At 34.8% G+C, this 26,601-nt stretch overlaps 1 protein-coding gene across 2 annotated transcripts in view; it reads right to left on the reverse strand.

The window, feature by feature from the left end:
* LOC150107081 (uncharacterized) overlaps nucleotides 1-26,601 on the reverse strand; it is a 183,417-nt gene that overhangs the window by 13,394 nt on the left and 143,422 nt on the right. For both annotated transcript variants that reach the window (XM_090390987.1, XM_090390988.1), the window contains one exon: nucleotides 23,736-23,954. In XM_090390987.1, coding sequence (XP_090247113.1) covers nucleotides 23,736-23,954 — 219 coding nt within the window. The remainder of the gene's footprint in view (nucleotides 1-23,735; nucleotides 23,955-26,601) is intronic.

Consider the following 26,601-nt stretch of genomic DNA (forward strand, 5'->3'; position numbering starts at 1 on the left):
AATTGGCCAAAGTTCTTAAGAAATATAACATCCGGACTTCATTCACTCCTCTTCTGAAACTCCGTTCCTTGCTAAGTAGGCCCAAATAAAGACATGACAACCTTAATTATCCTGGCATTTACTGAATTTGGTGCAACTGCAATAAACCTTATTTTGGCCAGACGGAGAAATCCACCAATTTACGTCTTGAAGAACATAAAAGAGACGTCATATATGGCAGAACAAGAGCTAGTCGAACCATGTTCTGAATTCTGCTAACACTAATGAGGAAAACCTCATTCATCCAGTCTTATGGGATAAATCTGAAAATATCTTTCGCTGCTATGATGAACTAGAAAGAAGAATTGTGAAATCGAAAGAAATCATCCTTAATGAAATACATCTTAACAACAATCTCAGCTATAATCTCTCAGACTGGCATCCACGTAATTTTGAATGCAAACGCACACCCAACAATGAGGAGATACAGAGAATAGCTTCAAATGTTCATACACCAACATTTTAATGTTTAGACTTTTTTATTCTTTCATAATTTTTTGTTGGTTATTCTCTCTTATTGTGCACAGAAGTCTTCTTGAAGACAAAACTAGTCGTGTTGAATTAAAAACAGTAATTTATACCTATCTTTCGGTTTACAGTCATTTAAGCTTTATATATATGTAAATAAGTTTTTTTACCTTGGGAATAACGTATTAGGGTTACCAAGTAATTTTATAAACTTGGTTATTTTACTCCTAATCCCAAGTAAGCAAACAGTTAAGTTTGCACCTGAACATAGTTCAAGTCTAAAGTTGGTGCAACACCAGGACGACTCACTGTAAAGGTGAGTAAAGCTCCAATCACTATTCTTAGTATTTTCCATAATGTAAAGCACGCCTCACTAAGAGATGTATACTGCAATACATTATGGGTGGGATCACTACCCAGACCGGTTTCAACCTTTTCTGAGGTCTCCTCAGTGAGTAGCTAGACCCTAAATACCAAGCTTTTAGTAATACAGAGCCTTACCAACTTTACCTATACAAGTTGCTACAAGGTGTTTTTATTTTGAATAAGAATCTCTGGAGGAGATATAGATGTAAATAAGTTTTTTTACCTTGGGAATAATGTATTAGGGTTACCAAGTGATTTTATAAACTTGGTTATTTTACTCCTAATCCCAAGTAAGCAAACAGTTAAGTTTGCATGCACCTGAACGTAGTTCAAGTCTAAAGGTGGTGCAACACTAGGGCAACTCAGTGTAAAAGTGGGTAAAGCTCCAATCACTATTCTTAGAATTTTCCATAATGTAAAGCACATCTCACTAAGAGATGTATACTGCAATACATTATGGGTGGAGTCACTACCCAGACCAGTTTCAACCTTTTTTTTTAGGTCTCCTCAGTGAGTAGCTAGTTTATAAAATTACTTGGTAACCCTAATACATTCTTCCCAAGGTAAAAAAACTTATTTACATCTATATCTCCTCCAGAGATTCTTATTCAAAATAAAAGCACCTTGGGAAATAACGTATTAGGGTTACCAAGTAATTTTATAAACTTGGTTATTTTACTCCTAATCCCAAGCAACTTGTAGCAACTTGTATAGGTAAAGTTGGTAAGGCTCTGTATTACTAAAACCTTGGTATTTAGGGTATAACTACTCACTGAGGAGACCTCAAAAAAGATTGAAACCGGTCTGGGTAGTGACCCCACCCATAATGTATTGCAGTATACATCTCTTAGTGAGATGTGCTTTACATTATGGAAAATACTAAGAATAGTGATCGGAGCTTTATCCACCTTTACAATGAGTTGCCCTGGTGTTGCACCACCTTTAGACTTGAACTACGTTCAGGTGCAAACTTAACTGTTTGCTTACTTAGGATTAGAAGTAAAATAACCAAGTTTATAAAATTTCTTGGTAACCCTAATATATATATATATATATATATATATATATATATATATATATATATATATATATATATTAGGGTTACCAAGTAGCTAGACCCTAATATATATATATATATATTAGGGTTACCAAGTAGCTAGACCCTAATATATATATATATATTAGGGTTACGAAGTAATTTTATAAATATATATTAGGGTTACCAAGTAGCTAGACCCTAATATATATATATATATTAGGGTTACCAAGTAATTTTATAAACTTGGTTATTTTACTCCTAATCCTAAGTAAGCAAACAGTTAAGTTTGCGCCTGAACGTAGTTCAAGTCTAAAGGTGGTGCAACACCAGAAAACTCATTGTAAAGGTGGATAAAGCTCCGATCACTATTCTTGGTATTTTCCATAATGTAAAGCACATCTCACTAAGAGATGTATACTGCAATACATTATGGGTGGGGTCACTACCCAGACCGGTTTCAACCTTTTTTGAAGTCTCCTCTATTAATTTGGGGAGGAATCTATTGCACTACGCTGAAACCTCCAGTCTCGAATATAGTCCTTATATTCGAGACCTTTAGTCCTTATATTTAGCTGAAACAAATATAAGGATATTGCAATGTGTAATAAATACACCATACTAAACATACTACCCCTTAGATATTTATATGTCTATAGGGTACTATTATTCATAAAAAAGGACAATGAATACGTAAATATCAAACAAGATGCTTTCCTTAGTAGACATAAGGGCCTAAAATATTTAGTTCCAAAAGCAAATAAAGAAGCAATACACAAACATTGTTGTAATAGGTTTCACGGTATGATAAGAACACAGATGGTTAAGAAAATAACAATTTATTAACTTAAAAGCTAATATTTCGCTGGTATTATATCCAGCGAAATGTTTAATAGTTATTTCCTGGATATTATAGTTATTTTCTTAACCATCTGTGTTCTTATCATACCATGAAACCTATTACAACATGTCTGACGAACACATAAGCCTATCCATGCACACAAACATTATACTTATTTAGCACCAAAAGTATTCAACACACTACCTTTAACAATAAGAAATGAAAAAAAAAATGTTAATTTTCTTGACCATAACAGTTATAAAAAGACTTCTAATGGGGCTATATTGATCAAGTACATATAATAAACAACTATGCTTTACCAACTAGTTTCACCAACTAAGGCTGTTGGCATCTTCAGGGTACATAACTGATGTAAAAATTCGGTTGATTACAGTTTGTAACAGTTTTTTACTTTTTAGTGCCTTACATAAGTTATGTACCCTGAATATGCCCAACAGCCTTAGTTGGTAAAGCACAGTTGTTTATTATATGTACTTGATCAATATAGTCCCATTAGAAGTCTTTTTTTTTTTAATAAGAAATGAAACTAACCCAAACGTAAAAATTTAAATGCTATTTAACTGCTTTGTTTTATTTTATTCTTAATTGTTATGCAACTTTCTCTGTATGAAGAAATTTTATTTTATCTGCGATTTTATTATGTAATTATATTATAATAATATGTAATATGTATATTATATGAATGTACATGTGTATATAATGAAAATGCATTACATAGATTTTCTTAACTTTATGCATATCGTAACCTGGATGAGCTGTTGCTCTTAGGTTACACATATGATTGTTCAATATATCGTACTATTAGAAGAAGTTTACAAATAAACAAATAAACATGATCCAAAAGATCGTAAAGACCTACTTTTAAATGTAATTTCCCAAAATTATGGCGTTACCACATCAATAAAAAAATATAAATTTGAAGGATGTAGCATTCTCAGTTGCTGAAGAAATTCGAGTCATGGAAAAAACTGTGGCCTTCTAGAACTTATCAAGATAACTACGGTGATACACAAAAAGAGGAAATTCAGAACGTGCATAATTTGGTTAAAAATATAAATCCAGATGTTGATATTTTACAAACAGATGTTAAGGAATGGATTACAGGTAGAACCAAAAGTGAATTCAAAATTAAATCAGATGCTGAAATTATAAATATGACAATACAGAATGAATTAGAAGATGATGACGATAAAGAACTCAAAGAAAATAAAAGTAAAACATGAAGAGTCAGTTGAAAGTTTTAATATGTGTATAGAATGGGCTAAGCAGAATGATACGCCATTCCACAAAATTTTATTGCTAATGTAGCTCCGAGAAGAAGCACATTCGAAAAAAGTTTAGCTTCCAAGAAGCAAAAGAAATTATCAATAACCTTTTTACAGAGAAATAAAAAAAAATTTTTTGGTGTGTCATTTTGTGAAACCTTTTTTTTGTGTTGTGTACAAGAAAGTGATATTTTTATGCAAATTAAGTTATGTACTGAACTATGCAACTTTATTAAATCAGAATCCTCAACAATACAGATATATACGAACTAAATTTTTTACTAAAATAAACTTGTGTACTGTATTATTTTTCAAGTTTCACATTACAGTACAGTGTCATTTTTTCTATCAGTTACCTCATTGATTTACAGAATTAAACTGATGTACCATTAGAATCTGATTAGTTTTGTCTTAAATGCTAGTTATTGTTGTTTCTTGAGGGAAAATTTGCTAATCCGAACGATCACGGTTTTTATTAGTTCGGATTAGCAAGATACTACTGTATATATATATATATATATATTAAAGATACCAAACAAGTTTAAATAAAACTTGGTTTTAATCCTATTTCCCAAGTAAGCAAACAGACAAGTAAGTCAAGTTTGCACCGGCACGTTGTGCAAGTCAGGGCAACTCTGCACGTAGTGCAAGTCCAGGCAATTTGTGGTAAAGGTGGAATAAGCTTTGATCACTATCCTTGGTATTTACCCTTAATGCAAAGCACATCCCCTAGCAGAGATGTATGATGCTATACATTAAAGGCAGGGACCACCACCCAGACCGGTTGCGACCTTTATTGAGGTCTTATCAGTGGGAGCCAGGCATAAGAAATGTCAAGTTTAAGTAATACAGGCCTTTTAAATTTTACCTAAACAAGTTGCCACAAGGTGCTTTGACCTTATTAATTAAAAATCTCAGGATGAGAGATAGATATAGAAAGTTTTTTTTTTACCTATGTTATATGTTAAAGATACCAAGCAATTTTAAATAAAACTTGGTTTTAATCCTATTTTCCAAGTAAGCAAACAGTCAAGTTTGCACCTGCACGTAGTGCAAGTCAGGACGACTCCGCACGTAGTGCAAGTCCAGGCAACTCGTGGTAAAGGTGGAATAAGCTTTGATCACTATCCTTGGTATTTACCCTTAATGCAAAGGACATCCCCTAGCGGAGATGTACGATGCTATACATTAAAGGCAGGAGCCACTACCCAGAATTTCGACCTTTATTGAGGTCTCATCAGTAGGAGCCCTGACTTGCACTACGTGCAGGCGCAAACTTGACTTACTTGTCTGTTTGCTTACTTGAGAAATAGGATTAAAACCATGTTTTATTTAAAATTGCTTGGTATCTTTAATATATAACATACCCAAGGTATATATATATATATATATATATATATATATATATAAAAAAAAAAAAAACTTTCTACATCTATCTCTCATCCTGAGATTTTTAATTAATAAAGTCAAAGCACCTTGTGGCAACTTGTTTAGGTAAAATTTAAAAGGCCTATATTACTTAAACTTGGCACTTCTTATGCCTGGCTCCCACTGATAAGACGTCAATAAAGGTCAAAACCGGTCTGGGTAGTGATTCCTGCCTTTAATGTATAGCATCATACATCTCCGCTAGGGGATGTGCTTTGCATTAAGGGTAAATACCAAGGATAGTGATCAAAGCTTATTCCACCTCTACCACGAGTTGCCTGGACTTGCACTACGTGCGGAGTCGCCCTGACTTGCACTACATGTAGGCACAAACTTGACTTACTTGTCTGTTTGCTTACTTGGGAAATAGGATTAAAACCAAGTTTTATTTAAAATTGCTTGGTATCTTTAATATATAACATACCCAAGGTATAAATAAATAAATAAAACTTATTTATATATATATATATATATATATATAAAAATGAGTGTATATTACGATGGACTGAAGAGTTCTGATCTCATAGGTTTAAAACATTTCTGAACTACTGGCAGAATTGTCAAGTTTCTGATCCTCAAATAAATTCCAATCGGCAAAACTCCTAATCTATTGCCAATTTAAAAAAAGATACATTTTTGCCTCTATGTCTAGCTAATATTTAACAGATTTCTTGTGAGTGTAATTTAACATACTTAGGAGGACTGGCTAGTCTGCATGGAAAGAATTAGTGAACACAATAACAATCAAAATGAGTTCTCACACAATACTACAGTGAGACCAAACACAGTATCCACTAATATTTACCTACATAATCAAAGCAGTTTTAAACATCTCTCTTTTACTGATGGTTCAGAGTCCTCCCACACACCTCAACTTAAATCAGATGCTTCCAGATCCCAAAAGTATGAGTGATTATCATCCAATATAAATATCAAAAATACTATCTATTTGATATGATGGTAGCACTCACAGCACTCAATGTAAATCAGTTGTTCTATTTACCTTCTATTCTGTCTCTTGAAGTGATGGCCTGTTCCACACTGATGATGTACTGTTAATTTGGGTAAAAATATTTGTGGCTAATTTCAATAAATTTATTAATCCCTCTGTGCAAATAGCAAATATTGCTTAGGATAGCACACATGGTTTAAACAAACCAAATGTTATTCAGAGATGCTGATAGGTTGGTAGTTAGACACATCAGTTTTTGCACCACCATTGTACAACAGAACTATCATACATTATTTCCATTCTTGTGGTATCATTCCTGAGATGAGACTCAAGTTATACAAACACGTCAAAAGCCTAGCCAATTCAGTTGAACATTCCTTTAGCAAACATGCTGATATTCCATCTGTCCCTATTGAAAAATTCTTATCTAGGTTATGCAACAGCTCTTCACCCTCATTTTCATGCACCTCTAACTCTTCATTCAATGTAGCAATAGCACTGTGCACTATGTTACATACACCTGGTTGATATATCTTAGCAAAGTGAGAACTCATTAATTGAACAATCTCATTAGCTTCTGACACTAGAGTACCATCTGCATTCAGTAAAGTTATTCTTGCACATTCTCTCTTTCGTTTGCTTGTGGCATAAAATTCTTTTGGGTTACCTTTACCTTCATATCTAATTTCTTTTCATACTCTGATTTAGGTTTCCGCCCAACATTTGTTACTTTTCTAGCCTGTGCTTCATATATTTCATAACTCCCTTCACTCTTATCATGATATTCTTTCCACATCATCTTGTGGGTCTCTTGCTTAATAAGGCTGCACAACCATTTCACTCCTAACCTATTTATTCTTCTAACACTTGGAATAATACATTCAGATACCACCTCATTTAAGCACTTTTCAAAGATTCCCATGCATTGCTGACATTTTTTCCATTCAGTAACCGATACCATGGGACAAAAGATGGTATTCTAATAAGTTCATTGTAGTTCAGCATGTAACCTGTTCTAATAGGAAAGTCAATATAATTTGATACTTCCCAAGAAAGCAAAACATGATCACTCACCAACTGGTGACAAAAGAGTCATATTCTTAACAGAGAACACTTCTAATGCTATTAATAAATCTAACATTCTTTGATCTCGAGTTCCTTCTTTCGCATGTTGCTTGAGAAAATTGTCTCACAACAATTCAATAAATTCCTCTTCTTTCTTATCATGAGATTTCTCTTCTACCCAATCAATGTTTGAAAAATTCAAGTCCCCCATAATGATCACTCGTTTAGTATCCCCATAAGACTAAATTGGAGATGAATTTCTTTGTCCTGTGCAACTGAGCCACCAGGTCTGTAGCAACATCTCGCCATATACCTCCACTTCACACCAGATAGACTCAAACTCACCGCTAATTATTGCTTTCTTGTGTTTCTACCCTAACTGGACTTAAGTCAGCTGATAACATTAGTAGTACTCCTCTCCTATCTCTTCTGTCATTCCTAAAAATAGTATACCCATTACACTCGATCCCAGTTACCATATCTGATTTGACAGCCACTAATTCGAACAATCTTAGGCCACATCGTATTTAATAAAGTAACGAACTCAACCCTTTTGAGTTTGTTGCTTTACAAACGAACTCAAAAGCCATTGTCAACGAACTTTACTACTTATTCTTATAATTAGATAATATGCAATCTATTCAGCCATGTAGAACCCCCCCCCCTTCCCAGACACACTCAAAAGATCTGAAACCAAAGTGTATATATCCATCCCTTCCAGAGGCATAACCATGTTCAAAGTCATTCATATCTTTATCATATTTGCATACCATAGGTGAACTTTCACACACATTTTCCCTCCCATTCCTCCCTTAATGATCTAGTTCCTCGACTCTCTGCATTAGGTCTGATACCAAGAAGTAATTTCTCCAGACTCCTGATGCCAAATGAATTCAAGTGCAGACCATCCCTCTTATACAAGTCTTTTCTGCCATCAAACACTCCACACACACATCTAAAAACTCACATCCATTTCTTCTACATGGTCTGTGAATGGAATCATTTGCTATCATTACCCTCTTTCTCAACTCGATACTGTTGTATCTGGGGGTAGCAAATCTACAATTTTGATTTTCTCACATTTCTTTCTTGCCTGTTCCAACAGATATACTCTTTCCAACAGACATATCTTTCATATCTTCTCTCATCCTATATTTGTTGCTACTCAAATTATTAGTTCCTACATGAACTACCATCTGTTTTACTTTTCTGTTTTTTGATTACATTTGTTGCATCTTTAGCTTTTGCCCTAGGGAAACAAGACATAGTAACTCCCTTGGAGCGCAAATTTTATGATTGAATCACCATACCATATCACTTCTTTTTTCTTGCATTTTAATTGGCTTATCTTGTTGTTGTTGTTATTATTATTATTACCAAGTTCAGTACTTTCCTGCCTGTTCCTGTTCTGATCCTTTTTCTTGTGTTTAAGTTTAAACTTTCACTTACTTTAGTTTGACTAAGTTTAGCTAAGTTTGACTAAGCTAAGTTTAGTCAACCATTCTTCCCTTCTTTTGCAATTCTCTGATTGATTTTCTAATAATTTCTTTTAATCGAGATATTTCTAATGTCAAGTTATTCTCAGATAAATTATTATCATCACTGCAGCAGTACTTTTGTTCATCAGGACAAATGCTCTCCTCAGTAATAACAACTTTAGCTTTAGACACTGACTTGTTGTGATGAGTTTTTGGTGTTATTCTTAATAGTCTAACAATATTTCTGCAATTATGTTATAAAATGCTGAAGTACAATAATTACACTAAAAAACTTCAATAATATACTAAAAATACAGAATTAAATATAAGAAAAGTCTATTGCTTGAAGACAAGATCAACGATGTAAAAATCAAGTGCTGAACTGGATTCCACAAGATGAAAATGACCACAATGCCAACCTAAATAACAGTGGATTGATGATAGCATCAGATTTGCAAGAGTGACATGGGAAAGGAGAGTAATGGACAGACAGTTCTGGAGTAATCTTGGAAAGGCTTTCATCCAGCATTGGATTAACAATGGCTGCTGCTGATGATGACACATACACCAAATGATAACCTTGATATTAAGGTTGAAACACTGAGTATTATTTTAGTTTAATGTAAAGTAATTACTCAAACACACACAAGTCTGGCCACCATGTAACCATGAAAGAAAGAATTTCCAATAGCATGCTATCATTTTCTGTTTATAAAGTGTACCCCATCCAATGATATATACTTACATAATCACACCATCATCAAGCCCATCAATAATCCCACACAAAATTTATAACCCAAGAGTGCCATCTTAGGACAAGTGGTAATATGAAAGGATTTTGCTGATGTTCATTGATCCCAAAGCTATAGATGATGTTAACTGCTCTGGAGTTGATCTTCCACGTGTAATGCTTGACTGGTGGTGACTTTGAACAGACAAATTTTGTTATATGTAGCAATGAAATTGAATTTCCAGTTATTAATTAGGCTTTTATGGAACTTTGCACTTTCTTTTCACTATGTCAAAATATCAATGTGTGAACCAAGGTACTGAAAATCTCATTTCTTCAAGAGTGTGGTCATTTAGTCTAATATTTCTGTTTTGTTTTTCAAATTTTAGTTTCATTGTTGCTGTTGACTGCCAACCCAATCAGTGCTACATTTTTTTTACATAAATTATTTAAGTGGTTTTGGACAGTCTGAATATTGATTAGCACATCATCATCTGCAAAGCAGGGGCTGCTTATATAAGTTTGCCCTACCAAATCTTCAAGTTATTCCGTACCCATTTTCTGTAAGTCTGAATACAAAAGTCAAAAGGTAATAATAATAATCAAATTCCTGACATGTACCCCTCAAGGGGTATATGTACCAAAGAGTTTCCCAGAAGAACTCAGCAGAAACAGAAAAGCTATCATTCATCTTTCCATTAACCATCACCCCTGAATTGTGATTCTGGTAGAGTTCCACTATTGCTTTGATCATTTTCTATGTTATGCCATAATAACCAAGAATTTGGAACATTCTTTGTCTATTGATTGAATTAAAGGCTCTTCAGAAATTTATGAAGTTTAAGATTAAATGAAGATTTTTACTCTCGCTCCTTCTAAGGTAGTGGATGAGTTCAACGGTGCTTCTGGTTTTTCAAGAAACCCATTTCATCATTTTTTGACCATAGTAGGTGTTACATATGATTCAATTTGGTTTAGAAGCATTCTGTTATAGATCTTAGGAAATAATGTGCTCTGTAATTTTTGAGTTATGTATACTGCCTTTTTTCAGGTATTGGTATTATTGGGCCTCTCCATTATAGTGGAATGTTGGATATAGCTAGAGCTGTATTATAGAGATATTTAGTAGTTGCTTCCAAATGCACAGTATATAATGTATATAAAAACATCATCGTCTGAGAAATTTAGGTATAGGCTCTTTATGTCATGTTCCTGCTCTGCAGATGAAGTTGATCTTTCCATCTTAATCTCGAATGTTCGCAGTCTCTTCTTCCTGTAGGTTTATATTCTAGTGCTAGGGCTGGTTAAGAAATCCTATTGTTATTCATCCTTTCTCATCATCAAATTCCTGCCATGTACCCTCAAGGGGTGTACAGGATATGATAGTACTACATGAAAAAAATTACATCATTATTAACTTCCTATCTACAATTTTCCTCCAAATCAGTCTGTTACTTGTCAAGATGACTCCAACATTACCAGATCTTATATTTCTATTGTCTAAGGCACTTTGTACCGTATCAATCCACCTATATCTTGGTCTTCCTCTGGGTCGTTTTCCTGCTAACTTGGCAGAGAACACTAGTTTTTGCTAATCTTTCCTCGCCCATTCTGTTTAAGTGACCATACCACCTGAGATTAGCTCTGCTAACACATTCCTGGATGCTGACAATGTCAAGTTCTTCCCTAATATTCTCATTTTTAATACGATATTGCCATTGATGCCATCTGTTCACGCCTCTAATCTTTCTCAGGCCTCTCATATCTGCAATCTCTAGTCTTTGGTCAAGTGTTTTACTTCTTATCCAGCTCTCAGATCCATAAGTTAAATCATCCTCTCTATGTGTAGCTAATTTTGCTGGTATTCTTCTATTTCTTATATGATGTTTTTTGTATCTAATCATTCTCTTATTTCTGTGTTTTTCTTTTTATCTAATCCAGTGAGTCCTAGGAGAGGTCTTAGAAACTTCATCCATGCAGCTTCCAATCTTTGGATGTTTCTTTGTTTTAGAATCCAAGTTTCACTTCCAAATTTGAAAGATGTTTTAGAAGTCACACTATGTAAATTTGTAGTCTTGCTTCCTAAGTATTTGAATTCTGTAACTTGTTCTATTATTTTATTGTTAAGCATAATTTCGACTTTTTGAATGGCATTTCCACACATTGCCATAGCTTTTGTTTCAGAGATTTTAATTTAAAAGTTTTTTGTTATTTCATTTAGATGGTTAGTTGCAATTTGGAGTTCATCTTCTGAATTTGAAATAATTACTTGATCATCTGCATAAAGTATTGTATTTAGCTGTATATTATTTGTTAGTTTAATTCTGTCTTTGAGTTATTTTCTATTCTTTTAGAATTCTGTTTATGTAAATGGTGAAGAGGAATGCGGATAAGCCACAGCCTTGTCTTACTCCTTTATTATAGTTAAAGGTTCTGATAATGTTCCGTCTGCAAATTGATGCAAATTTTTGTTTCTCTGTATAGACTTTTTATTGCTTTAATTAATTGAGGAGGTATTTTATCGTCGTAATATTTTCCAGAGATTTCTGTTCAAGTCATCATATGCCTTTTCGTAGTTAATAAACAGAAGAAAAGTGGGCAAGTTAAATTTTCTTTTTTCTATGATCTGTTGCATCATGCAAATATATATAATGTATATAGATAGATATAGAAATGTATACAGATGTGAAACCAAATAGCAAGTGGAATTAAGTCACACTCAGAATATGAATGCTCTATGTTGATGACATGTTGGCTAATGTCATCTCACAAACCATACTTTAGCACAGTTGGCAGGTCTTTTCACAAAAATGACATGAAACAGTCAAATAACAGAAAACAGCAGTGCTAGATGGAAGCAATCAAGTCTAAGAGGCTATTTTTGGAGTTAACATTGAAGTATTTTCAATTTATTCAGGCATGATTTCATTAATTTAAACAAAATCTGAGAGAGTGTAATTTACCACCACTCAGCTCATCAGTTCATAGCTTCTATAAGACTGCAGCTCTCTTTTCCATTACAATTTTGAATTTCTTCAATATGTATACTTAATGATACCTGAAGTTATGTTATGTTATCTAAGGATTATGGTTTGATCCCAGAAAAATATCAAACAATAAATTCATAATTATTTTATATTAATATGATGTTTGGAATTAAAACCAATAAAATGCTTATGAAATATAAGACAGACAATAAGCTTCTCTTATAAATATATTCCAAGGTGTAGCTGCCTCAGCACTCTTAAAAATATGCCCTTTTCCTTTCATTCTGGTTTTAATTTCACCTGTGTTTTTACAAAAAAAAATGTATCTCATCTTATCTCTTCCCATATTAGAAGAAATGACTCCAAAACTTTCTTAAAAATCCTAGACTGTTAGGTGGAAAGCAGTTAGTGATTTATAACCTGTTTGTACAGTGATTAAGTAACTCTCCACAGTTCTTATTGCACAAATAATTGGTTTCTGCTCTGTTCTTCTCATAAATACATCAGCCATTATACAGCTGAAATGACAATCGTAATTCTATCATTTTCTGCAAAACATTAAAACATAAATAGCAACCATGCTTCTTCTTCAATCAATCCTATTATTCATATCTTTGAGGAACAAGCTTCTCTTCTGTCAGCATTTATTACACAACATAATCTGAGGTTAAAGTTAACACCCCCCCACACACCTCTCTCTCTCTCTATTCAACTCTTTGTCCACCTACACCCTCTGTCCAAAAAGAAAACGAACCTTTTCGAAAATAGAAGAAACTAGTGACGCCACCTGTTGTATCTTTTTCTTGTCGAAAGCGGCAACCTTCATTAGTGTTGTGTCAACTGTTTTTGACATTTGTTTCATCAGAAGCAGACTTATAGTGCCAAGAGTGACAGCGTGTTTTAACGAATCGTCGGTAAATGAGTTTCAAACAGAGAGCTGCGAATGACTTAAACTTGGCAAGTTTTACCGAAACGCATCAAATACTTCAAAACGCATACAGTGATGAATGCTTGTCCCGTACTCAAGTTTACAAGTGGTTTAAGCGATTTCAAAGTGGTCGTGAGACGCTTGAGGGCGACGAAAAGCCAGGTCGTCCAAAAACTGGACTGAGCAAAGTTAACATCCAAAAAGTGTGCGATTTCATCAAAGAAAACCTGAAATCGTCCGTGAGATTGATTGACGATGAATTGGGGATTAAAGTCAACTGTGCACAACATCTTCACTGAGAGTTTGGGCCTTCATAAATTGAATTCACGATTTGTTCCCCACAAGTTGACCAACGACCAAAAATGTATCGAATTGAACACTGCAAGGACCTTGTTAAAATTGCTCGTAAGGACTCAAACTTCCTTGAAACGATCATTACTGTTGACGAAACTTGGTGTTTTTAGTATGAGCCAAAACAAAATGCCAGAGTGCTGAGCAGAGACCACCAGAAGAGGGGGCATCCGAAACAAAGTCACTTGGAGAAGTCAAAAGTAAAGATGATGCTGATTTATTTCTACTATTTGAAGGGCATTATCCACAAAGAATTTGTTCCACCTAGCCAAACGGTCAATGGCAAGTTTTATCTTGAAGTTTTGAAGCAATTGATAGCGAGAATTCGTCGTGTATGCCATGAATATTGTGATGCAGACAGCTGGTCACTTTTGCACAATAATGCACCATCTCATCGTTCGAACATTGAGAGACAGTTTTTGAGAAAAAAACAAGTTTGTGTGTTGGATCACTCACCGTGTTCACCTGATTTAGCACACCGTGACTTCTTTCTCTTCCCCACTTCATTTGCCGATGAAAGGAAAGCGATACGACACCATTGAAAACATTCAAGCGGCAATAGTCACGACCCTCAACAGTAACCCAAAAACCAATATAAAAAACTCATTTAATGAATTAATTGACCATGTAAAACACTGTATAAGCTGAGGGAGAGTATATTGATTGAAATAAATGATTTGAATAATTATAATTGGCCTGTGTTTTATTTTCTATCAAAAGTTCATTTTATTTTTGGACAGAGGGTGTATGATATCATTGTATCAGACTTTTCACCTTTTAAAAGTGGGAACTGTAGATCATCTACATTTCACACATTTCTTTCTTTCCTCTTATTTGTTAAGTCTTTTTGTCATAGTTTTGGTATAATGATGACATAACAAATTTAGAGTAAATTACACAATTAGAAACTGCTAGTTTTGCAAGTACACCGTGTTAGGAGAATACAGATGTTGCAAAAAAAAAAAAAAAAAAGGTTTGAAAGTACTAGAAGTTACCACAAACTTCAGGCAATGAAAGAAAACAATAGATTAAAAATCTGAACTAAACAATGAAATATGTGAAGGCAGAAAAACTAGTTGTGCTTTCATGTTCTGTAAAATTGTGTATCATAGCCCACCATGGTTGACAGATTTTTGATGAATGAAGGCCAAACCTAGTGGAGTATTAAGTAGGGATACATATAATTTTCAAAGTCTGAATTTTCTTCTTATACTGCACGTTTCTAAGCACAACACCCAGACCATTTGGTCTGGGTGTTGTGCTTAGAAACATGCAGTATAAGAAGCATCAACCACATGGTCTCAATGGCTGCCTGTTCAGTTTCTGTGCTAGTGGCCACACTGCCAAAGCAATCACACTAATAATATGAATGCAACTCTGGCTAGCACAGCCTTTCAATGTGTGAGGCACAAACAGTATCAGTGCAGTAGTTAGACACGATTCTGGCTTAGAAGCATTCAGTCATTCCATGTTAAGAACCTAAAGGTGTTCAAGTTCCCAATGTACATGAGCATGATATGGCAAGCATCTAACTACAAATATGGCATCAATAGAATGAGCCATATGTTTGCAGCAATGGAGAACCAACACCACATTAATGCTAGGTCAGGGCTGCTGAGGATTCAGCTAGTTGAATGCTCACCATTAACTGATAATGGATTTGACTAAGCACATGATCTCTGATTCATCTTAAACTAGCTTATTCTAACTTACAAGACCTCCTTATATCTAACTTAACTATCTTACCTCTAAATATTATGATCTCAAACTAAGACTAACCCTATTTGGGATCTTATTTGTAACATATCACTGCAGAGTCTATTATTATGGTGCGTCATCCCATCAAGTTTACCAACTAAACCTAACAGGTCTACCATTGTTAGAGAGTCAAAGTTAATCTCTGAGGATGCATAGAGACATGGTGAGAACCTCTATGGGCACACAACTATAACAATGTCATCAACAGTAATTTTACAGGCTTTTGATGAACACCAGCATTCTAGGATGAGCAACCAACTTCACATTTCTAGAAGGAGCTACTTTAACATTCCCTATCTACTTAATGGTGCATGCCAGACCTGCCCTTCAGATAGGAATTTTTAAAACCTGCCAGTTTATTTGACCAACAGAGCCAGAGCTCCACCCAGTGTCAAATAGCATCTGCTTCAATGAGTCACATTTACTCCTGCCGGTTACCCACGATGTTAATTCATATTCTTTCATTTAAACATGCACAAAAGGAGGATCATACACCCTTTGTCCAAAAAGAAACTGAACTTTTGATAGAAAATAAAACACAGGCCAATTATAATTACTCAAATCATTTATTTCAATCAATATACCCTCTCTCAGCTTTGATACAGCGTTTGGCATGGTCAATTAATTCATTAAATGAGTTTTTTTATATCGGTTTTTGGGATACCATTGAGGTTACTGTCGCTTGAACATTTTCGATGGGGTCATATCACTTTCCTTTCATCGGCAAATGAAGTCGGGGAAGAGAAAGAAGTCACAGGGTGTTAAAACGATGAGATGGTGCATTATCATGCAAAAGTGACCACCTGCCTGCATCACGATATTCATGCCGTACGCGATGAATTCTCACTATCAATCGCTTCAAGACTTCGAGATAAAACTCACCATTGACCATTTGGCCAGGCGGAACGAATTCTTTGTGGATCATGCCCTTGGAATCATAGAAACAAATCAGCATTGTCTTTACTTTTGACTTCTCCAAGTGACTTTTTTTTTGGATGTCCCTCTGCTCAACTTTTCTAGTCTCCACTCAGCACTCTGCCACTTTGTTTCGAGCTCATTATCAAAATACCACATTTTATCACCAGTAACGATCATTCAAGAAATTTGAGTCCTTACGAGTGGTTTTAATGAGGTTCTTGCAGTGTTCAATTCGATACATTTTTTGGTCATCGATCAACTTGTGGGGAACAAATCGCGAATTCAATTTATGAAGGCCCAAACTCTCAGTGAAGATGTTGTGCACAGTTCATTTTAGAATCCCCACTTCATCTTCAATCAATCTAATGGACCATTTTGGTTTTCTTTGATGAAATCATGCACTTTTTGGATGTTAACTTCGCTGGGTCCAGTTTTTGGACAGTCTGACTTTTCGTCATCTTCAAGAGTCACGACCACTTTGAAATGGCTTAAACCACTTGTAAACTTGAGTACGAGATAAGCATTCATCACCATTTGCTCATTCATCATGAGCAAACAGACAAGTAAGTCAAGTTTGTACCTGCAATAATAACCAAGTTTATATAAAATTACTTGGTATCTTGAATACATAATAAACCCAAGTTAAAAAAATTTTCTACATCTATCTCTCATCCTGAGATTTTATTTAATAAGGTCAAAGCACCTTGTAGCAACTTGTTTAGGTAAAATTCATTAAGCTCTGCATTACTTCAACCTTAGCATTGTCAGGTCTGGCTCCCACTGGGTAGTGACCGTTGTCTTTAATGCATAGCATCATACATCTCCGCATGGGGATGTGCTTTACATTAAGGGAAAAATACTAAGGAAAGTAATCAGAGCTTAATCCACCTTTACCACGAGTTGCCTAGTATGGCACTACCATGAGTTGCACTACCATAAGTTGCCCAGACACACTACATGCAGGCACAAACTTGACTTATTCGTCTGTTTGCTCACTTGGGAAATAGGATTAAAAACCAAGTTTATATAAAATTACTTGATATCTTGAATACATAATAAACTCAAGTTAAAAAGACTTTCTACATCTATCTCTTGTCCTGAGATTTTATTTAATAAGGTCAAAACACCTTGTGGCAACTTGTTTAAGTAAAATTCATAAGCTCTGCATTACTTCAACCTTAGCATTGTTAGGTCTGGCTCCCACTGACGAGACCTGAATAGAGGTCGAAACCGATATGGGTAGTTAATGCATAGCATCATACATCTCTGCAAGGAGATGTGCTTTACATTAAGGGAAAAATACTAAGGAAAATGATCATAGCTTAACACGTTCACTGCCACGCTCCTCAGGCATAGTTTGTTCCTGTACGCCAAGCCCTTTTTGCGTCTTCAAGGTCACTACGAGTAATCTCGTAGCCGTCTTATCAGACAGAATTTTGTTTCATACGCCCACTACGAGTAATCTCGTATTGATGAGTCAGTGGTGTTGTGGCGCGATAGACTGGCGTTTCGGCAATACATAAAAAACAAAAAACATAAATATGGCGTGAAATTCTATGAACTATGCGAATCGAATGGATTGGTGATGAAAATAAATATTTATACAGAAAAATCAGAATCCTCTTTAGCGAAAATGGGTCATGCATATGATCTTGTATTCCACTTGATGGAAAAATATTTAGACAGGGGTTATGTATTGCATATGGATAATTTTTATAATTCTGTAGCTCTGATGGAATCGCTTACCGACAGAAAATCATACATGTGTGGAACGCTGATAAAATAATAGGAAAAACAATCCACCAGATGTTATTCAGAAGAAACTAAAGAAAGGGGAATTTGTCTGGCAAAGAAGAGGTCCTGTTGTAGTCAGCAAATGGAAGGATAAGAGGGAAGTTCTTTCCATTTCAAATATGCACAAATTTGAAATGGTTGAAACGCAAAATCGGAATGGTAAATTTCAATTAAAACCAAACATCGTTAGAGATTATAATTTGGGGATGTCAGGCACCGATCTTTCTGATCAAATGCTTTCTTACTATTCCACCTTACGAAAGTCAATTAGATGGCCAAAGAAATTGGCAATGCGCATTTTTGGGGTATACATTCAAAATGCGCATAAATTTTATAACATGATTACTGGAAATGCAATGACTGCATTAAAATTTAGAGATCAATTTATCTCAGTTTTTGTTGGAATATATGAGCTTACAGCATCCGAGAATATCAGGAGGAATTGGGATTTTCATTATTTGGAAATTTTACTACCAAGAGAAAAAAAAGAATCACCCGACAAAGCCATGAGTGTGTGTGTACATGAAACAAACGAACATGCGAAACATGTTATTATTGTCCTGTTTGCTAAGAAAAACCACCATTGTGCGTGGAAATTGTTTTAAAATGTACCATTCTTAATTTGAATAAATTGCTTTTTTTATTTTATTGATTGGTTTTTATTTTTATTGATTTTATTAGTTTTAAATTGATTTACAAATTACGTATTATACTACGGATTAACTCGCACTGGGCCTAGGAGATTGGTAATCGACATACGAGTATATTCGTAGTTGGCTTCTGAGGCACATATATAATATACAATATTTTAGTTGAAATTATTTCCCTTCTACCAAATCCCCAGACGTGCTCTCCGCTTTATTCAGAATCCGAGGGTCCAAATTAAGGTAAATATATTAAGGGTTAACTCGTGTTTGACATAGGAGGTCAGTAAATCGACATACGAGTATACTCGTAGTTGGCTTGTGAAGCTCATATACGAACTATGAGTATACTCGTAGTTGGCAGCGAACGTGTTAATCCACCTTTACCACGAGTTGCCTAGTATGGCACTACAATGAGTTGCCTAGACTTGCACAATGTGCAGGTGCAACTTGACTTACTTGTCTGTTTGCTCACTTGGGAAATAGGATTAAAAACCAAGTTTATGTAAAATTACTTGGTATCTTGAATACATAATAAACCCAAGTTAAAAAAAGCTTTTCGAAGAATTTGATGCATTTCGGTAAAACTTTTACCAAGTTTAACACAAAAGTCAATCACAGCTTTCTGTTTGAAACTCATTTTCCAACCGTTCGTTCAAAACACACTGTCACTCTTGGCATTATAACTCGGCTTCTAATGAAACAAATGTCATAAACAGTTGACATAACACTAATGAAGGTTGCCGCTTTCGACAACAAAAAGATACAATAGGTAGTGCCACTGGTTTCTTCTATTTTCAAAAAGTTCGGTTTCTTTTTGGACAGAGGGTGTATGTCAGCAACACTTCTTGATGGCCATCACAATGGTTTAATTAGACAGTTGGATTCCCCTCTGTAACAGACAAGCCATCCAGCATGCTGCACAGCTGAGATATTACAAGAAAAGGCCCAACGCTTGTCCAGGCTCAACCATTACCATAACTTTAGGCAATGAAAGTAAACAATAGATTACAAACTTAAACTAAACAATGAAATATGTGGAAGCAGGAAAGCTAGTTGAGAGTTCTATGTTCGATAAAATCATGTGTTGTAGTTCAGGTCCACAGGCATAAAATTTTTGATGAATGAAGATCAAACCTGTTGCAGTATTAAGCCTTGGTTCTTATTGCATCGAGTAAGGGGTGCATATCATTTCCAAAGGCCCAAATTTCCTTACAAAAGCTATTTTCAATGTAAGGCATTTCTGTTTTTTGCTACACATGATGGCTGACACTCATTGAAACCTTAATTAAAATGTGATACTATGAAATATATCAACTTATTCATGATATCTTTCAGCCTCATACTGTGCCAACAACTTATAGAAAGAAATGTTGTGCTGTTGACAAGATTATTAATCATGGGCCATTGCAGAAGACTAAATTTAACAAAGATAGCACTCACTTTAGTAACTCCAGTAGCTGTCAGGCCAGTCCACATTGTGTTGTCTTTTCAACATTTTTGAAATGTTCTGACATGAGGATCTCTCTGGAATGTTCTGTTTAGCCAAAACAGCTAAATCTTATAATCTTGTATTTTCCCCCCTTTTTTTTTCTTTCTTTTTTTTGGGGGGTGGGAGTCCGTAAGAACCTGGATATCTTTATAAAGTGGAGTGAAAACTACTTTTATGTCACAGCTCTAGTAAATAAGATTCCGTCAGGGATACTGAAGATGTACAGAAAGATTACGAAACTTTTTAAATTCTTGCTTGTTAGTCAATATCTTAGGTGGAGTTTTTAAAATCCTATTGCCTTGAGCACATGTTCATTAAGAAATAAAGCAAGCAGCATGAAATAAAAAATATTTTATGTTTCTTTTATCAATGGAACTGGAGATGCTGCCATCTCAAGATCACTGATCAAAACACACACACAGAGAGAGAGAGAGAATGTTTTAATCATACCCATCTACTATGATGGGTGGTGGTGAGAGAAGCATGCAGAAATCTACATGTGTTGGTGAGCGTCCTGTACACTGAGAAATATTCTTATCCTCAGACTTCTAAGAGAATGTCAAGGAAAGGTAACTTCTTGCAGTTTAAGTTCAAAAGTGAACTTGATACTCTCCCTGCTATATATCAATGACCTACTACAATTGACCTCCAACCCAATACACAGTTTTGCAGACGACAGCACACTACACTCCTCGCTTGTATTTGATAAGCCTTACCCTACACAACTCACCTCAACCTACAGAACATCAACCACCACCACCCTCAACTCCGATCTCCAAGCCATCCTACAATGGATTCGGATAACCTCATAAATTTCAATGCCAATAAAACCCAGTTCTGTACTATTCCCATAAAAAAAGAACCATTTTTTACCAGTATCCTTTTTGACAATACCCAAACTTCCAGACAGTTTGAGATCTTTGAGAAAGAAATAACACGCATTTACTATCCCTTATGTACAAGGAATCAGTGAACGTATAGCAAAAGTTTTAAAACCACTGAATAGTTTTGTTGCCTTTCAACCTTTCAGAAAAATCTCCACCCTTCTCACTTCTCCAAAGGACAAGCTTCCACATCTTAATCAACCAGGTGTCTACCAGATTCCATGCTCTTGTGGATTATCTTATTTCAGACAAATGGGAAGATCTGCCTCTATTCGGCTAGAAGAACACCAATCTTATATTGAATACTTTAAACCTGAAAAGTCTGGACTTGCAGAACATGCGATCTTCACTAGACACAGAGTTCATTGGAGAAAGACAAGAGTTCTTCACAAAAGTCAGTTTCTCATGGAACGCCTTTATAAAGAAACGTGAAACTCTACTTCATTCTCCTAACTTAAACAGATCCGACGGCTTACGTCTATCCCCTTTATGGGAGATAGTACTTTACAAATCAGCTAATCTTTCCTAACTTTTTATTGTATCGATTTTTTTTTTTTTTTTTAAAGGAAATTTATTGACCTTTTTAGTTATCTTACACCAGCTACTTAGGTGGCGCTTTTTGGAATTGTCAGTTGTTTAATTTGAGCTTAATGTACTGAAGATGCCTGTGACACACAGACGAAAATTATACTATTAAATAATCTTTGTATGCGAGTTTTTTCTATTATTAATTTCGTATCGATATGTCTACTCACGGTATACCTCTTAAAACTTATCAATAATTCCTCCGCACAGTACTAAGCTCATTGGAACACATGCAGCAGCTGCACAACATCCCTTCACAGTACACCTAAAAACAAACAGAACAAGTTTCTTTTCCTCTTCCTTCATCCCTGCAACTGCTGCACTGTGGAACAGTCTTCCACCTGATGTGTTTCCCAAGGAATACAATTTAAAGTCATTCAAATCAAATGTAAACAAATTCTTCCTTTCTCAAACCCACTACCCATACACGGTACTAATGTACTATAGGTTGTCCAACCAACCTCCTGTGTATTTGCCAACATAAAAAAAAAAAAAAAAAAAAAAATACTGGGATGCAAAGCATTAATTTGTAAAATGTTCCATTCACTCCTTTGAACCTACCCAGATGATGAAAATACCAACATAAAGCCAAATTTTGAGCTTACTATGGGTGTCTTTCTATGCCTTTTCTTTTCAAAAGATTCCTAAATAAGTTAGCCAGCATTTTTTATGCAGTATTTCAATAAGATGAATCTGGTGGAAAGTTCTCAAACTTTTAATTCAGTTATTTTTTAATTCATTGTATTCTTTTTTAGTTCTAGAAACTTATATGGCTTAGACATGTAGAAAAATACAGAATTTTATTAAAAGCCATATAAGTACCTAGAAATATATCTAGTACACATTCCCTTAAAACATTTGATTATATTCTTTCAGCATGTAAGGTTAACTTCTCTAGTGTTTTTTAAACCTTCTTTGAAACGTCAATAAGCTTCTGACAAAGTGAGCCTGCTTTAGTTTGCAAAACTAGTACTTTCTTAAAGTTTATTTTAATTTTCTTTTAAATTTTTCTTAAATTTTTTTTTTTTATATTCTTTACATTATGTGACCATCATACTGAAACTACAACAAGCATCTCCAAAACCACAGAAAACTCAAGCTTGCAATAAGTCTTTGTTATGGTGATAGTATTTCTATATTACCAATATGTATGAATGTATGTATAATTTTTTACATGTACGAGTATATGTATTTACGTACACAGTTTTGTATGCGTGCACACGTGCATATAGTTTTAAGAGGAGCAGAGGACCTTTTATGGTCTGAAATTCTTTGAATATTCTGGATAAGTTATTGAACATATTCATGCTGACAAAGTTCACAAAGGAGAGCTCTGTAAGCACAAATTCCAAGGACAATTTTAACTTTACTTACTTTACTCTCCTATGTATAAGCCTATCTTTTTGCTGCTTCTGAATAATTATGTGAAATAATTTATCAACCTTAATCTGTTCTTAATAAGGATCTAAAGTGAGAAACCAATTTTTTTCACAATAACTTTTAATGGAAATTTTCCAATAAAATCTGAAACTGAATACATTTATTCAAATCATTCAACATTTCGAACCTTATACTAACCAAGGTGATTTAACTTCATTCTTATCCCAGTAGTAATCAAAAAATAATGCAATATGTATAATAAAAAAATAAATAAATAAATGTAAGATACCATCTTTTAAGATTTAAATCTTGTTATATCACTTACCGATATTTCAAGTAAAAATTTGTTCTTTTCTGCTTCTATGTCAATAATGCCCCCTTTTGATTTCTGCTTTCTAAAAAGAGATGCCATTTTCTGTTGTAATTCTTCGATTTCAGGAGTAACATTAAACTCACAAATGGCTTCAAGTTCACAAGGTGGTGGGAAAGTCTCATTTATTAGAAAGGAGAAGGCTATTGGAAGACGACAAACAGGGCACACAACCTAAAGAGAGATAGTAAACAAATGATAAATGACTGACTTTCAAAATGCCTCAGTACTTTCAATGATCAAGTTAATATATGTGTTAATTATACTACTAGCAAAGTAAACTAGGATGCACTTCCATGAATTCTTTTTCTACTTATCAAGGATTAGACATCTGCATGTTCTAGCTTCACTAGTCTTTACATGTTGCAAATTGGCTCCACCCCCATCATCCTGTCTCTCTCGAGACAGGATGATGGGATGGAGACCAGTTGCAACAACTATAAATACCTAATTTCCTTCTAATATTTTAATTTTAATTTTTTTTATATGATCAAACTCTGAGCCCTTCACCTGTTCTTAAAAATCTAATTTTGTTGTCTATTATTATTATTATTTTTTTAATAATTCATATTTACAAACTTAAAAAAAACTGCAAGGGAAAGCAAATTCCTTGTATGGAAAATGCTCAAGGTGTTATCATAAGGCAAACAGTATCAGATTGCATACCCAGATTTTAAAAAATAAATTAGAGAGACTGGCTAACTAACCTTTAGTCAAAAGAGACCAGTAAAGGTTCCTCATGTCATGGACAGGAATTGAACCCAGGTCTTTCTGACCAAAGGGCTTTGACTATACTGACTGAGCTACAGAGGCTCTAAGTAAAAAACTACAGACCAGTTAAAATAAAAACTTCATAATAATGCTTAGCGGTAATTGCAGAAACAATTTAACTAACACTAACTGACACCTAATGTCCTTTTATGACACGCTCTATAGATCAGACAACTACTAAATTAATTCAGAGAGGTCTGGCTATTAGCTCTTAATAGGACAAGTCTCCCAGATCTTTGGTAAATTAATACAACCATACTCAAGGTTGGGAGAGTGCTTCATAGCTGATGCTGATTCTAAGAATAGCCTCTCAAATCTGTAATGACTTCAATGTAATATAGATGTTTTTCTCCATCTGATCCCAGAGCATGGTCTGCCAATCATGACTTGCTATACAGATGATCTTGATTATAATTTTTGGGTTCTTCAAGGCAAATGTTAACTAATCTACCAGTCTGTCTAAAGTATGGCAAACTGCAGGCACAAGACACTTTATACACTCCAGAATGTTCAACAGGATGTAGATGATCTTTAGGAGAACAATATGAAAGTAGCTAGCTGAATGAAAGGTTTGAAAATAGCATGGAAATCATATTTGCTGAGAACTTTGGCTATTTTTTTTCTGATATATACACCCTTAACATATGAGATGGGATTAATATCTCATTAATTGGTCTGTAAATAGGAGATAATGGTGCACTGAGAGTTGAAGTTCAGGGACATATTACAAAGTTGGTAAAACAGCTGAGGATTAACTGGATTTTGAAGAAAAAAAAAAACTAGGAAGTAAAGATTATTATCCCTCTTTATAAGGCTATGACTTGGCTACATCTGACTATAGTGCACAGATTTGATCACTGATGTTTCTTGGGAATTAGGAGATGGTTGAGAGGATGCAGAGACAAGTGACCATGCTGGTAACAGGTCTGCGGAATGTTCTATCAGGACAGGTTGAAGGTGTGTGTAGATTATAAAGTTTAGCTGATAGGTGGAAAACAGGTGACATGAATAGAAACTTACAAGATATTAAAGGAGTTTTTATAAAATTGATAAAAAGGAAATTTTTCCAATACATGACAAATAGAGAATAGGCCCAGAATTAGATGGATAGACGAAATAAAAGAGGACTTGAAAACCAAATCACAACAAATGACACCAAACTGGACAGAACCGTTCGGACTCTCCAGGGACAGATGGAAGTGGAAAGAGTTCGTTCGGCCTCATCATCATCCACACAGATGATGAAAGAGAAAAGAAGAAGAGAACCAGAGGTTATCCATGTAAGGGTGTGTGGACTAGATTTTTTGGAATGAATGAGTGGAATGGATTGCCAGAATTAGTTATGAATGACCTGACAGTGAGTTTAAGGAGGGATATGATAGGTCGTGTGTATAAAAGTTAGTGTGGGTCTCCTATGATGAGGCTCTGGACTCCAAAGAGATACCATATTAGAATAATAATATATAAGTCAATGGGAGTTCCACACAGTGAATAGTAGTAGAAATGCTGTACCATTGTTTGAAGAAGCAGAGTCAATAAATAATAATAGGAAGAACAGTAAACACAACACTGATTTTTCGAAAATATAATTTGATGCATTAATTTTGGCAATGAGTTACTCCTGAGAGCTAAGCCAGTAGCACGATGACTACCAGTTCACCATAGCCAGACAAGTCAAGGGAGAGGTGCCAAACTAAGAGAGACACCCTAGTCCTCCAGGATGGGGACTGAGCAAGAGGTCAGTAATACTGTCTCTTAAAAAAAATAATAATAAATAATAAAAATATCATCATCAAATTCCTGCAATGTACCCTCAACGGGGGGTGTACAGGATATGACAGTACTACATGAAAAATTTACATCATTACTAACTTCCTATCTACAATTTTCCTCCAAATCAGTCTGTTACTTGTCAAGACTCCAACATTATCAGATCTTACATTTCTATCGTCTAAGGCACTTTGTACCACATCAATCCACCTATTTCTTGGTCTTCCCATGGGTCGTTTTCCTGCCAACCTGGCAGAGAACACTTGCTTTGCTAATCTTT

Source organism: Typopeltis vanoorti, chromosome 4 (genome assembly GCF_054136105.1).
Source record: "Typopeltis vanoorti isolate ZY-2024b chromosome 4, IOZ_Tvanoo_1.0, whole genome shotgun sequence".
Taxonomy (NCBI): domain Eukaryota; kingdom Metazoa; phylum Arthropoda; class Arachnida; order Uropygi; family Thelyphonidae; genus Typopeltis; species Typopeltis vanoorti.